Source organism: Oryctolagus cuniculus, chromosome 18 (assembly GCF_964237555.1).
Source record: "Oryctolagus cuniculus chromosome 18, mOryCun1.1, whole genome shotgun sequence".
NCBI lineage: Eukaryota > Metazoa > Chordata > Mammalia > Lagomorpha > Leporidae > Oryctolagus > Oryctolagus cuniculus.
Genome location: NC_091449.1, coordinates 26,587,948 through 26,601,047, shown reverse-complemented (window position 1 = coordinate 26,601,047; position 13,100 = coordinate 26,587,948). Strand labels below are relative to the sequence as shown.

Genomic DNA, 13,100 nt, shown 5'->3' with positions numbered 1-13,100 from the left:
CAGGTGCCACAGGGCTCATCCCCCCATCCCCACCACAGCCCAGCTCCACCCACTGCTCCCCGTCTGCGTGGTGGACAGAGCAGCGGTCAAGCAGGGCCCGGGAAGTTCACCATCTCGAGTTTCAGGCCTATTCGAGCTTTGTGAGGATGCAGGTGACGCTGGCTCTTCCAGGCCCTGCCTGAACACATGCGTGGTACCACCACAGAGCCATGGTACCGCCACAGAGCCACGGTGCAGACAAGGGTGTCGGGGAGGAGAAAAGGAGGAAAGCCTCCTCCCTCTCACACACACCTGCTAAAATCATGAAAAGGAGACGCAGAAGAAAGGGGGGGATTATATGCATCCTTGCGTACTCACACAAATGTCCGAGCGTATCAACATGTACACGCATGTGGATGTATGTACATGTGACTTGGATAGTTCTTACCGTGGTGGACCACAGCTTTCAGAGAGGACAAAGGTTCAGTGATCTCCCTGCAGGTTTGTGGGTGCTTCTTCAGGCTCACCATCCTCGCTCCTACTGTACTCAGAGGAACGGCAGGAAATGCCGCTAACAATGGCATTTTCTTTTAGCCAAAAAGTGGAGGGAGAGCAATGCAGAAAAAGCTTTTCCACTGTTTGGTCACAGGTGTTAGATCCATGGCTGTGGTGTTTATAAGGAGAGTTCTTATTTTCAGATAGGCACTCATTTAATTCTTGTAGCTTAGCCTTTTTGAGCTTGTATATGAAATCTTCCTTTTTTTTTTTTTTTTTTTTTTAAGAATTGGGAGCAGAGATGTACTGAAACCCTGGAACTCCTACATGGAATGCAAGCATCCTAAAGAGGGCCTCTCTTTTTTAAAGATTTATTGATTTATTTGAAAGGCAGAGTTACACAGAGAGAAGGAGAGGCAGAGAGAGAGAGAGAGAGAGAATCTTCCACCCATTGGTTTGCTCCCCAAACAGCCACACAGACAGGGCTGAGCCAAGCCAAAGCCAGGAGTCAGGAGCTTCTTCCATCTCTCCCATGTGGTGCAGGGGTCCAAGCACTTGAGCCATCCTCCACTGCTTTTCCAGGCGCACTAGCAGGGAGGTGGATTAGAAGTGGAGCAGCTGGGACTCCAACCCACACCCATATGGGATGCTGGTATTCAAGTGATGGCTCAACCCACTACCACAATGCCCGTCCCAAAATTTTTCTAGAATATTCAACATAGTCTGTCATAAAGCCATTGAAAGAAACCTGTACAGGTGGGAAAGCAGCGACTGTGACGTTCCAGGGCTTCAAGTTTTCTTTTCGGTGGGGACCTTGTGTCATTTTGATCTTAAACTTAAGAACGTAAGCCTGCAATCCAGTGGCAATAACGTGGCTCGTGCAAATAAGCCTGAATGCATTCGCTTTGTATGTAGGTGACTGTCAATATAAACTCTCAAGTGAAACCAAAGGGTATTAGACTTGCAGTTGCCTGAAAATAGGATTCTGTGGGACTGAGACTGTGTGAACCACCAAATGTAAACTTATTATTTCATTATTTTTAAAATTACCAATAAGATTGTATATATTTGTGGTGTCCACCATGATGTTTTGAAATGTGCACACGTTCTGGAATGGCTAAGTCGACCTAATTAACACGCACTACCTAAGACTTATCTAGTGTTTGTGGTGAGAAACACTCAACACCTACTCTCAGTGAGCTTCCAGCATATTGTTATTAGCTCTAGCTGCACAATACAACTCTAGACTAATGTGAACTTTAGATCATTTCTAACGATTTATTTATTTGAAAGGCCACATTAGAGAGAGACAGATCTGCCAGTTCCATCCTCCACTGCCCTCCCAGGCACGTTGACAGGAAGCTGGATGTGCAGGAGTGGAGCAGCCCAATTCCAACTGGCGCTCAAATGGGATGCTGGCCGCGCAGGCAGCGGCTTACCCCGCGGCCCCACAACGCAGCCGCAAACGAAACAGCAGAAGCTACGCTGGGGCTGTCGACTCCAGGGGACCCCGCTGTGGGTGGCTGCGGAGGTAGGGCAAGGCCAGACCTCTGACAGGTGCTGGTCTAGGATTTTTTACTGCAGCACTGCCAGTCTCCCCTCCACGCTAGGCCTTCACAAATATCCCACACGCCGCCATTCCAACCCTACGGCTCCACCTTCAAGAGACGAAAGCTGAAATCTCCCCATGAAACACAAGCAAAAACAACACCCCGCCCCGCAGCATAAGCGCCTCTCGGCACAGTGGAGTCCGCTCTGGGGCGCATGCGCCATCCTAGGTAGGCGCGCGTCGGTGACGTCACGTGAGGCGCCATTTCCGAGCGCAGACCTCAGCTGCCTGTAGAAGCTGAGAAGTCGTTTCGTCGCTCGGGTTGCTCAGGCTTGGGTGCAAGGAATCATTCCACCAGAGACTTCCACGAGAGAGGCTGTGGTGAAGAAGAGCGGCTAAACGCAGAGAAAGCGAAAACGTGCGTGACGCCTGAAAGACACGTCATCAGAGCGCACCGGAAGGGGCCCCAGAATGAAGAGTAAGTGAGTTAAGGGCCGTGAAGTTGCCCTAGGTCGGGGTTGGTGAAGGGTTGGGGACTTGTTCTGCCTGCGGCTGCAGAGCACAAATAAAACAGCCACGGAAACTGCCCACCTTCTTATAAGAGAAGGCGAGGCGCAGAGTGCGGTCAGCTTGGGGGTGGGGGTGGGGGTGGGGGGGAGTCTCGGGCTGGAGGCAGGCTTTCCCCGGGCCGCCCGCTGGTGCGTGGTGCTGCAAGAGGGCCCGACTGAGCCAGCCCCACCTCCCCAGGTGACTGTGGCCGCGTCCTGCCCCTCCCTGCAACCTGTCTGCTGTACCGCGCTGGGGGCTCCTGGAGTGATATTACCACCCCGGTGCCTTAGGACCTACAGGAGAGCTGAGCCTAGACACCACCTTGGGTGAGGATTTAAAGGAAAAAAAAAAAAGATCTGAAAGGCAGAGTAGGAGAGAGCGAGCTTCCATCCCCTGGTTCACTCCGCACATGGCCCCAGTGGCCAAGGCCGGGCCAGCCAGGAGCCAGGAACTTAACACAAGTCTCCCACGTGGGTGCAGCGCCCCACCAAGCATTTGGGTCACCCTCCACTGCTTTCCCAGGCACATTAGCAAGGAGCTGAATTGAAAGCGGAGCAGAGCTTGAACCTGCGCTCTGATACTCGCTGGTGCTGTCACAGGTGACTGCTTAACTCTGCACCACCACGCCAGCTCCTGCATGGGAATCCTGGTTTCCGTCTCTGCCACTCCTTGCCCCTGGGAACAGACTGTCTCAGCGTTAGCTGAGCTTCGTGTGCACTGTAGGAATCCCTACTTTAAAGGATTGTATAGTAAATAGTGAGGTCATATATGTGTAGCTGTTAATCAGATGCCTGGGAGGGAGGTAGTGTTCAACAACTGTTAGATATGTATTGTGCCAGATTTGGGGGCCAGCGTTGTGGCATAAAGGGTTCAGCCATTTGTGGAGTAAACCAGTAAGTGGAAGATTGATCTCTCTCTCTCTCTCTCTCTCCAACTCTGCCTTTCAAATAAATAAAATAAATCTTAAAAAAAAAAAAAAAAAAAGAATTCCAGATCTGAAGTTAGACAGCTGTGACAGGTAAGCCGTCCAGACCCTGCAAGTTGTGCTCCGGAGAGCTTGTAATGCCCATCTTGCGTCTGAGGAAGAAACGGACTTTTATAGAACTTGGAAGCACCTTGGTTTGCTTGCAGGGCAGCACGAGAGGACTAGGGTGAGATTTATGGTGTGATGCACATTTTCTGGCCTCGTTCTTAGCACTCATGCCTGTACTGTCACCAGTGTCGTTTTCTTTCGTAGATAAGTTGAGTAAGAAACAGGAGTGTAGGAGTTTTTAGAAACTGAAACCACGTTGATCAGTGTTTTGAGGCTGAAAAAAGACCTGGTATGTTTTGTCTGTTCACGACATCAATCGTAGATTCCAGTTTCATAGATACTAAAATGTGAAAAATATTTTTAAACATCTTAAAATCAACGAAATGCAGAATTTCCAAGATGTGACCTCAGCAGCTATATCACATAATTTTAAGTGAGTAACTTCATTAGGCATAGCAACTGCTCATGCTTCGGGTTTGTGGGATTTGTGGCATTTTAAACCAGTGCGACTCAAAGTGTGATCCGCTGACCTGCAGTACAGTAGCATTTTCAGACTTGTTAGAAATGCAGAATTTGGGGATGGAGACCAAGAATCTACATTTTAATAAGGTCTTGGAGACTCTTATGCCCTTAAAGTTTGAGAGGTGTGTTTTTTGTTTTTTATTTGAGAGGATACAGAGAGGGAAAGACAGAGAAGTAGATCTTCCATCCCAATTCACTCCCCAGATGGTCACAACAGCCAGGGCTGATCCAGACCAAAGCCAAGAGTCAGGAGCTCCATTCAGGTCTCCCACATGGGTGGCCCGGGTCCAAACACTTGGGCCATCTTCTGCTTTTCCTAGGCCATCAGCAGGGAGCTGGGTTGGAGGTGGAGCAGCTGGGATGAGAACCAGTGCCCATACAGGATGCTGGCATCGCAGGTAGTAGCTTTGTGTGTGCCGGCCCCTGAGAGGCACTCTTTTTAAACACGACCTTGGGTCTTCCAGGATAGATGTGGCATAGGGCACAAGGGGAATCCAAGAAAGCTTTGGTGCTTTGCTCTTTGTGCTGACCCCATCTCCTGCTTCTGAATAAGCGTAGCTATTTGCGCTTAAAGGCCTTGGATCTCACAGCCATACCCAAAAGGAGTTTATCGTTCCTTCTTCTTTTTCTTTAATCCTGCAGGTGTGATCTACCATGGCTTATCTCAGAAAGAGGAAGAAGAATCGGATGTTCAGGTACAGTTTTTGGCAGTCGGCCTGGGAGCACTGTAGGAGGTAACCTCTAACCCTGGTTCACATCCTACGCCTCATCTTTCCAGGAGATATCCAAGGCTTGGCCAAGCTCTGTTGTTCTGATGGCCTGGTCCACTCGCCAGCCTCCTTTCCTGTTGTGCCAGAGTCAGGTTTCATAAACTGGGGCTTCTTGGTCTGTGTCGCCTCCCACTGTTTGGGGGGTACCGGGCCGTGCCCACGTAAGACCTGCCCTGCTGAGCCCCATTGTGTGACCTTGTTTTGTGCCCCCCTTCCCTTCTTAGGAAGGCTTGCAAATCGTATTCCCTAAGTGAAACTTGGAGCTTATATCCTGATGCTCCGACACGCTTTGTCAGCTGCACAGAAGCTCCACCCACGGCTTGAAGTCAAGATTCTGAAAGACTGGCAGGCCTTTATTCTTCTCCGTGAGAGAGGGTATCCTTATGTGTTGAAAAGAGTCAAATTTCTGTCCTCATAGTAATAATGTTGGTAATGCAGTACTTTGTAGTTAACATCCAAAGATTCAAAACAAACAGATCCAGTTCCTGCCATCCATACTGTGTGCCGGTTTCTCTCCCTTGGAGGGAGGGCTCGATCACTATTGACAGATTAAGTCTCAGTCCGTGGGCTAACCAAAGTCTCCACGTGGACAGCTTGGCTGATGTGAACAGGGCCCAGGACAGGGCCCATCCAGGAGGCAGGACCTCTGTGGAGAGCTCCGGCCAGGGCGCCACTGCCGAGTAAGCAGCAGATTGCTGGAACTCTGGCTGGAGAGGTCGCAGTGCCTGGGGCTTTTCAGGAGTCACTCAGTTGTGCCAGTTACTTTGCCCAGAAGGCCTCTCAGAGCCTGTGCCCGTTCACGGTAAGTCAGCTCTGCTGTGCGTACAGGGGGTGCACTTGACGCTTCCTTTTTCTGAGCAGTGCAGGAGCAACCTCTCGGAGTGGAGCTGAGCCGTAGCCACGGGGCTGGAAACCCAAGGAGAGTGGGCTGTGACGGGCGCCCCACCCTCTGAGCTTGGCCCGGTCTGGAGCACCGGGTTCTGCTGCTTCCCTGATGTTAAGTGTCACGTCCCTCACGGCCGTGGCTGGGTGTTACTCTGAGCCCACCTTCAGGTGCTCATGTCTGATTAAATACATTTGTCATGTATTTCGCCAGCTCCCCTCCCCACCAGCAGTGGCAGAAGTCGTCTTCCCAATGTAAAGGACTTTTTTTTTGTTTTTTTTTTTGACAGGCAGAGTGGACAGTGAGAGAGAGAGACAGAGAAAAAGGTCTTCCTTTCCTTTTGCCGTTGGTTCACCCTCCAATGGCTGCCGCGGCCGGCACTCTGCGGCCGGCGCACCGTGCTGAGCCGATGGCAGGAGCCAGGTGCTTCTCCTGGTCTCCCATGGGGTGCAGGGCCCAAGGACCTGGGCCATCCTCCACTGCCTTCCCGGGCCACAGCAGAGAGCTGGCCTGGAAGAGGGGCAACTGGGACAGAATCCGGCGCCCCGACCGGGACTAGAACCCGGTGTGCCGGCGCCACAAGGCGGAGGATTAGCCTAGTGAGCCACGGCGCCGGCCTACAATGTAAAGGACTTTTATCGTCCCCAGCATACCCTCAGACGAGCAAGACAAGAAGTCGGTGTTTGCGATGGCTGTTGTGTGTGACAAACTCACGAGTAAGCATAGAGAGTGACTTTCACATCTTGACAGCTGTGGGCGGCAAACACTTGGCAGAGGAGAGGTTGTGTGAGCTTTAGTGGATAGACAGATGGGTCAGCTCAGGCAGCCCATCTGCTGTGCAGCGGCTTGGGAGTGGTGGGTGGGAGTGCCCGGGGCCCTGGGCTGCCCACACCGGAGCAGAGGGCACCAGACTGCCTCATATCCATGTCCAAGCAGCACCTGGGAGCCCAGCGGGCTGAGGCCTTCGTGAAGGCCTTCCTGAAGCGGAGCACGCCCCACATGAGCCAGGAGGCCCGAGAGAACCAGCTGCACCGCAAAGCTGTGGTCCTGGAGTACTTCACCCGCCGAAAACCAAAGGAGAAGAAGAAGAAGCCCAAAGGCCTGTCTGCCAAGCAGAGGAGGGATCTGCGGCTCTTTGACATCAAACCCGAGCAGCAGAGGTGAGCCCGGCTTTCTGCCCGCTGTGCCCACCCTGCTGGGCCCAGAGTGCGGTAGGGGAGCCCACTTAGTGCTTAGGCAACCTGTCTGTCTTCTGCCACAAGGGGGCAGTCTTCCTTTACCAATTTGAAACGTGTTTGGGTTTGACTTCCTTGCAAGGCATGGTGAGATCGGAGAGCTTATTGTTTGGCTTCTGTCCTAGCCATAACTAATACACCAGTACCATAAGTGAGTCTGTTGCCTGTGGCAACAGGCTGTTTGTCTCTCGGCTTTCTTAGAAAAGAGGAACTGATATTTCTTAATATACAACTCTTAGGAGCTTTTAATAGCGCTGGACAGAATCACCCACTGGCATTTTATTGCCAGAAAAAGATGCTGCCTACGCACTTGGGAAGTTTCTGCAAGGGCTGGCCCCTGTATTCTTCGCCCTGGCCCACCCCTGCCTCTCCTGGGTGACGGGTCTGAGTCTGCATGTCCTGGGACTGTGTGTAGGTTTTGCTGAGCGCTGTAAAGCCAGGCGGCCTCCCACATTCCCAGGAAACCATCCGCATTTGTCACTTTGCCCATGACCTCTCTCTCAAAATAAGCTGGGCTCTGGGTGGAGGAGTTGCTGCCACCTGCCCTGTGTCTGCCTCACTGGTGTCCTCACACCGAAAGCTCACTTTGAGTTTGAGCTGTGGTTCTCGGCTGCAGATAAACAGGCTCCCCAGAAGACAAGCTGCAGCCCTGGAGGAAGGCCTTTGGGGCCCTCCCACCTGCTCCCTCCCCTTCCCCCACCACTCGCTCACTCAGCTTCCAGACAGACCTGTTACCAAACAGGAAGACCTGCATGACAACCAGCAGCTCCTGCTAATTGAGGAGTTACAAGTTCAGGTTCATGTAACAGAAAACCTCATCATGACTGAACTGTATTTCTCTCTCATGATGAGAAGTTCAGGTGGACCCTACCCTGGGCTGGGGTGGCGGGCAGACCCACAGCCATCAGGGACCCAGGAGCTACCACCTTTTATGTTCCTCATGGGCTAAGGTTTCTGCTTGAGCTCCAGCCATCGTGGCTGCATCCAGCCCTTAGGAAGGATGGAGGGGCAAAGAACCACTCCTTCCTTTCCTCATTAGTGGAGACTTAGCCTCAAGAAATTCTGGCAGTAAAGAAATAGGTCCCAGAGTGAAGCTGCTGGGTTTAGTCAGATCCTCAGTAGTGGGGCTATGATTGGCACCCGGTCTCGGATGATCCCAGATCCCTGTGTTGTTGCCCAGCTCTGTGTTGCTTGGGTGTTGAAATCCCAAGTCCAGGATGCCTAACTCCTTGCCTGTTTCTGGCTTTATCATAGGTACAGTCTTTTTCTCCCTCTACACGAGCTCTGGAAACAGTACATCCGGGACCTGTGCAATGGTCTTAAGCCAGACACGTGAGTTGCATTTCTGAAGCCTTGCCCTTTGGGGTACATCCCAAGTCTTAGATCCTTATAAATGCAGCCTTGGGAACCAGCTGTCTCATGCCTGGCTGCAGAAGTTTGTAGACCCGTTTGCTTCTTTCAGACTCCTTATCATGGTATAAATTAAGGGCTTCTGTTTACTTCATAGGCAGCCCCAGATGATTCAAGCCAAGCTGTTAAAGGCAGATCTTCATGGAGCTATTATTTCAGGTAATTTGTCTAAGAGCACATGGCCACCCAGATGCTCACGCTGTCACTCGCTGGTGCTGCAGCGTAAGACATGTTCCTCGCCACACGGGTTCCTTGAGATGTCTCCACGTCTGCAGCAGTGGGGGCTCCCGTAGCCAGGCTGGCTCCTTGTTGGGCGGCTGTGAACGGTCTCTCTGTGCCTTCTCCACACAAACTCCTGGTGGATCCCACACAGCCCAGCGGCTGCTGGCACTCCCCCATGGCCTGGAATCTTGAACATAGGGTCCCTTTCATCCGGTGCTGTGGCTTCACATGTCAGCTGTGACTGACAGCTCCCGTGTTGAGATCTGCAGTGCAGACTGCAGCCTCATCCACGTCAATGCCTCAGAGATGTCCAGGAGGCATCGCAGACTTTCCCAGACTCTCCTCAAATGGAGCCCCCCACCCCAGCTTTCCCACCTCCCTTGGAGGTTGCCACTCTTTACCCGGGGGTCAGGGCCACAGCCTGGGAAGTGTGAAGCTTTCTCCTTTCCTGACCCCCAGCTCCAATCCAGCAGCACATCCTAGCACCTGAACCCAAACTACTGCCACCTCGGGATGCCTTCAGCAGCCCCCAGCCCTGCCCTGGCTGACACACTGTTCCTCTCCCTTTCACCCAGCCGGAGAGAAGGCTTTGTAACAGAAATCAGATCATGCCCCTTCCTTGCTTTAAACTTCCTGACAGCTGCCCCTTGTGTGAAATTCAAGCTGCTTCGTGTGGTCTAAGAGGCCCCTCCAGAGCCATGGCCAGAAGGCCAACCACACTGGCCTTGCTCCCTGCTTCCCACATCAGGCTGGACCTGCCTGGGGCCTTTGTGTGTGCCCCCTCCCTCCGCCAATTCCTTCCTCTCAGGCGCTGCTTTTCCTAAGGGCCTGTCCGAAAGGCAGCCCCTCCGTGCTCATTAACCTGTTCCAGTTTTCTTCTCAGCACATAACTGTCAGAAAATGTAACTGCTTTGCCGCACAGCCCTCTCTGCCCCCATTAGAACATCAGCTCCGTGACAACAGGATCCTGGGCCACCTTGGTCAGTGCTATGGCCCCAGCACCTACCTAGGACGGTGCCAGCACTGGAAGGTGGTTAGGGAATGTCTCTTGACTACATAGAGGCCAGGGGCCTGCTGCCTGTTGTAGGGCCTGCCTCACATCACTCACTGCTGGGCAGCTCTGCAGCAGGGCTGGGGAGTGTGTGATGGACAGATGCTCATTTAGACCCTACAAGTGAGACTCGTGTCCTTCCAGGCAACCAGACTGGGCCTTGGGGGTGCTGGGCACTCGGCTGACCTCTAGGGTCCAGAATCCTTCCCAGAGCCCTGAGGCTGTGGTCCCAGAAGCCCAAGTCAGGACAGCCCAGGGATGCAGAGCACTGAGCAGGGGATTGGGAAGCTGGGTTCTCACCCAGCTAGGGAGCCTCCACCCTCTGGGTGCTCCCTTTCTTCCTCTGGTAACTGGGAGGGTGGGACCAGCACCCTGAACCCTGAGACACCCCCCCCCCCCCCAGCATTACAGAGATCTGAGACTTCCACTGCTTTTTTGCTTTCAGTCACAAAATCCAAATGCCCCTCGTATGTGGGTGTCACAGGAATCCTTCTACAGGAAACAAAGCACGTTTTCAAAATTATCACCAAAGAAGATCGCCTGAAAGGTAGGAACCGTGTCTCAAGGCATTTGGGGCTGTGACCTCCCCAGCTGCTGCTTTTACCCTTCCCTGGAGCCTCCAAGAATTAGGTTTGGCTTCCTGAGTGAGCACAGACTGCTGATGCTTACTGAGCACACGTCGCAGCCTGCAAGGTCCCTCAGTGTCCAGGCTTTCCCTGGAGGCATTGGTGAGCGGGGCCAGTGGTCCCAGCCAGGGTGGGCCAAGGGGAAGAAAGAGCTGCTTGGCTGTGCCTCGGGAGACCTGGGTGTGTCTGGGGCCTCCCCGGGCCCACGCCTGCTGCCTCCAGAGGAGAGTCAGGGAGGAAGGCAAGGCAGCGCCTGGCCATCAGTCCCACCAGCTGTGCTGTGGTGGTGACACTTCGGGTTCCGCTGGTGGCCAGCCGTGCTCTAGCAGACATGTTGGGACTCCTGGGACTGCTGCACAAGTCCAGAGACGTTCACAGTGGAGGCAAAGTTTTGTGGCTTTAGTTTTTGGGTGTGAGTTTTTTACCACTCCTATCCTTTTCCCTGCATGTTCTACTTCAGCAAGTGGTGTCAGAGTCCCCCCTCCCTCCCCCACTGCGGAGCCTAGGCCAAGAGCTCAGCTGAAAGTTACGCAGCAAAACCTGTTTGCGGCAGACCTTCTGGGAAGTTCTGGTGCTGAGAGTTTGATCCGTAGCCTTTGACCCTGAAAACTAGGTGTTGAGTTATATTTAAAATATGAATAATCACATACGGTCCTTGGTTGCTACCTTTGGATTTCCTCGATTCCTAATAGCTTGCTCTTTGTGATGCAGGTGTTTTATGACTAATACAAAGAATTTTCAGAAAGTTCATGGAAAGTACACAGTATCTTTTTTTTTTTTTAATTTTCACTTTACTTGAAAGAACAAGAGAGATTCTCCCTCCACTGGTTCACTCCCTAAATGACCACAATAGCTGAGGCTGGGCCAGGCCAAGCCAGGATCCTGGAACCCAGTCTGGCTCTCTCACTTGGGTGAGCAGGGCCCAGGTACTTGAGCCATCACCATTGCCTTCCATGATGCGCAGCAACAGGAATCTGGATCAGAAGCAGAGCCAGGACTTAAACCCAGGCATTTCAGTATGGACTGTAGGAGCCAGGAATGGCATCTTACCCACGGCACCAAATGCCCACACGAGATCCTTTCTCTTTTTCTTTTTTTTAAGATGTACTTTTTTATTTGAAAGTTAGTGCTATGGAGAGACTGGGAGAGATAGACAGATCTTCCATCTACTGATTCATTCTTCAGATGGCCACAACAGCCAGCTCTGGGCCAGGCCAAATTTAGAAGCCAGGAACTTCTTCCTGGTCTCTCATGTGTGTGCAGGGCTCCAAGCATTTGGGCCATCCTCTGCTGTATTCCCAGGCCATTAGCAGGGAACTGGATTGGAAGTGGAGCAGCTGGGACACAAGCTAGCGCCCATATGGGATGCTGACATTGCAGGCAGCAGCTTTACCCACTACGCCACAGCACTGGCCCCCACACATATGTTCTTCTTCTTCTTTTTTTTTTTTTTTTTTTTTGACTGGTAGAGTTATAGACAGAGAGAGACAGATTATTATAGATGGAGAGAGAGACAGGTCTTCCTTCCATTGGTTCACCCCCTAAATGGCCGCTAAGGCCGGCACTGCACTGATCCGAAGCCAGGAGCCAGTGCTTCTTCTGGTCTCCCATGTGGGTGTAGGGCCCAAGCACTTGGGCCATCCTCTACTGCCTTCCCAGGCCACAGCAGAGAGCTGGACTGGAAGAGGAGCAAACAGGACTAGAACTCATATGAGATGCCAGTGCCACAGGCGGAGGATTAACCAAGTGAGCTGCGGCGCCAGCCCCACATTCTCTTTTAATTCCATTTTTCCATGTATTTTTTGAAGTATTTGCATATTCTACGTAAATGTAACCAGGATTTTGTCCCTCATTTTTTCTTCTTGCTTTTTTTTCCAGTGATCCCCAAGCTAAACTGTGTGTTCACTGTGGAAATAGATGGCTTTATTTCCTACATTTATGGCAGCAAGTTCCAGCTGCGATCAAGTGAACGGTCTGCAAAGAAGTTCAAGGCAAAGGGGACCATTGACCTGTGAACCCTTTGCTACCCAAGGCAGTTGTTTATGACGGCTGGAGTTGGAAAACACCCAAATATTCTGGTTCTTGACCTCCAGCCAGTGCAAATCTGAGTTAAGGACATTTAATTAAAGAGCAAGGGACGCCGCACAAGGTACGCAGGGAAGAGGGCAGGGAACAGAAGAACTGATGTTTCCAGGTGGTCTCAATTCTGCGTTACCTGTGGTGAGAGAAGACTGGTTGACTGGAAGTGTGGGATTCTTTGGGTCTGTCTTTCTCACTCTTCCCTGTGTTTTCCAAAGACTCAATTGTTCATATCATAATGAAGATCACGTGTTGCCATAAACAGGCTGTAAGTGGAGGAAGTCTCCCTGCTGTTCTGGATGCCAGGTTGGAAGGAAAGGGGTACCCAAAGTCGCACCTGGGTGGTACTTTGTACCTGTCTCGGGAAGCACCTGCCCCAGGGCACCGTGTTTCACAGTGGCGCAGCGTGACTGACGCGTTCCTTCAAACCCTGACAGCTCGTGAGCGGTTTACCCTGTTGTTTCAGGAAAGGGGCAGGGGCAGGAGTGGGGCCGCTGTTCAGGGACTCTGGGCTCAGGAGTTCCGGCTGAGATGGGCCACACAGGCAGGATGCCAGGCCTGGCTGTGCGTCTCAGTGGTGGTTCTGGTACAGGAGGGTAGAACCTGCAGCAGCACTGTCACTCTACAGCAGGGTGGACCCCAGAGCTGGGTTGCCTGCAGGAAGGCGAGACTGCAGCCCTTTCTAGGGTCCAGCCTG

The 13,100-nt window shown here is 52.3% G+C and overlaps 1 protein-coding gene across 3 annotated transcripts; it reads left to right on the top strand.

Annotated features, from left to right (window-relative positions):
- Positions 1 to 2,250: 2,250 nt before the first annotated feature.
- On the top strand, positions 2,251 to 12,680 carry POP4 (POP4 homolog, ribonuclease P/MRP subunit). Of its 3 annotated transcripts, XM_051833403.2 has the most exons (8): positions 2,279 to 2,501; positions 2,771 to 2,898; positions 4,770 to 4,822; positions 6,717 to 6,940; positions 8,270 to 8,347; positions 8,523 to 8,584; positions 10,144 to 10,245; positions 12,203 to 12,680. In XM_051833403.2, exons 4-8 carry the CDS (start codon positions 6,780 to 6,782, stop codon positions 12,337 to 12,339), a joined length of 540 nt encoding a protein of 179 aa, XP_051689363.2. In that variant the 5' UTR covers positions 2,279 to 2,501; positions 2,771 to 2,898; positions 4,770 to 4,822; positions 6,717 to 6,779; the 3' UTR covers positions 12,340 to 12,680. The 3 variants fall into 3 exon arrangements, with proteins under 3 accessions (XP_002721189.2, XP_051689363.2, XP_051689364.2); XM_002721143.5 differs by lacking the exon at positions 2,771 to 2,898 and having other exon boundaries at positions 2,251 to 2,501; XM_051833404.2 differs by lacking the exons at positions 2,279 to 2,501; positions 2,771 to 2,898 and adding an exon at positions 2,930 to 4,038.
- Positions 12,681 to 13,100: the final 420 nt, after the last annotated feature.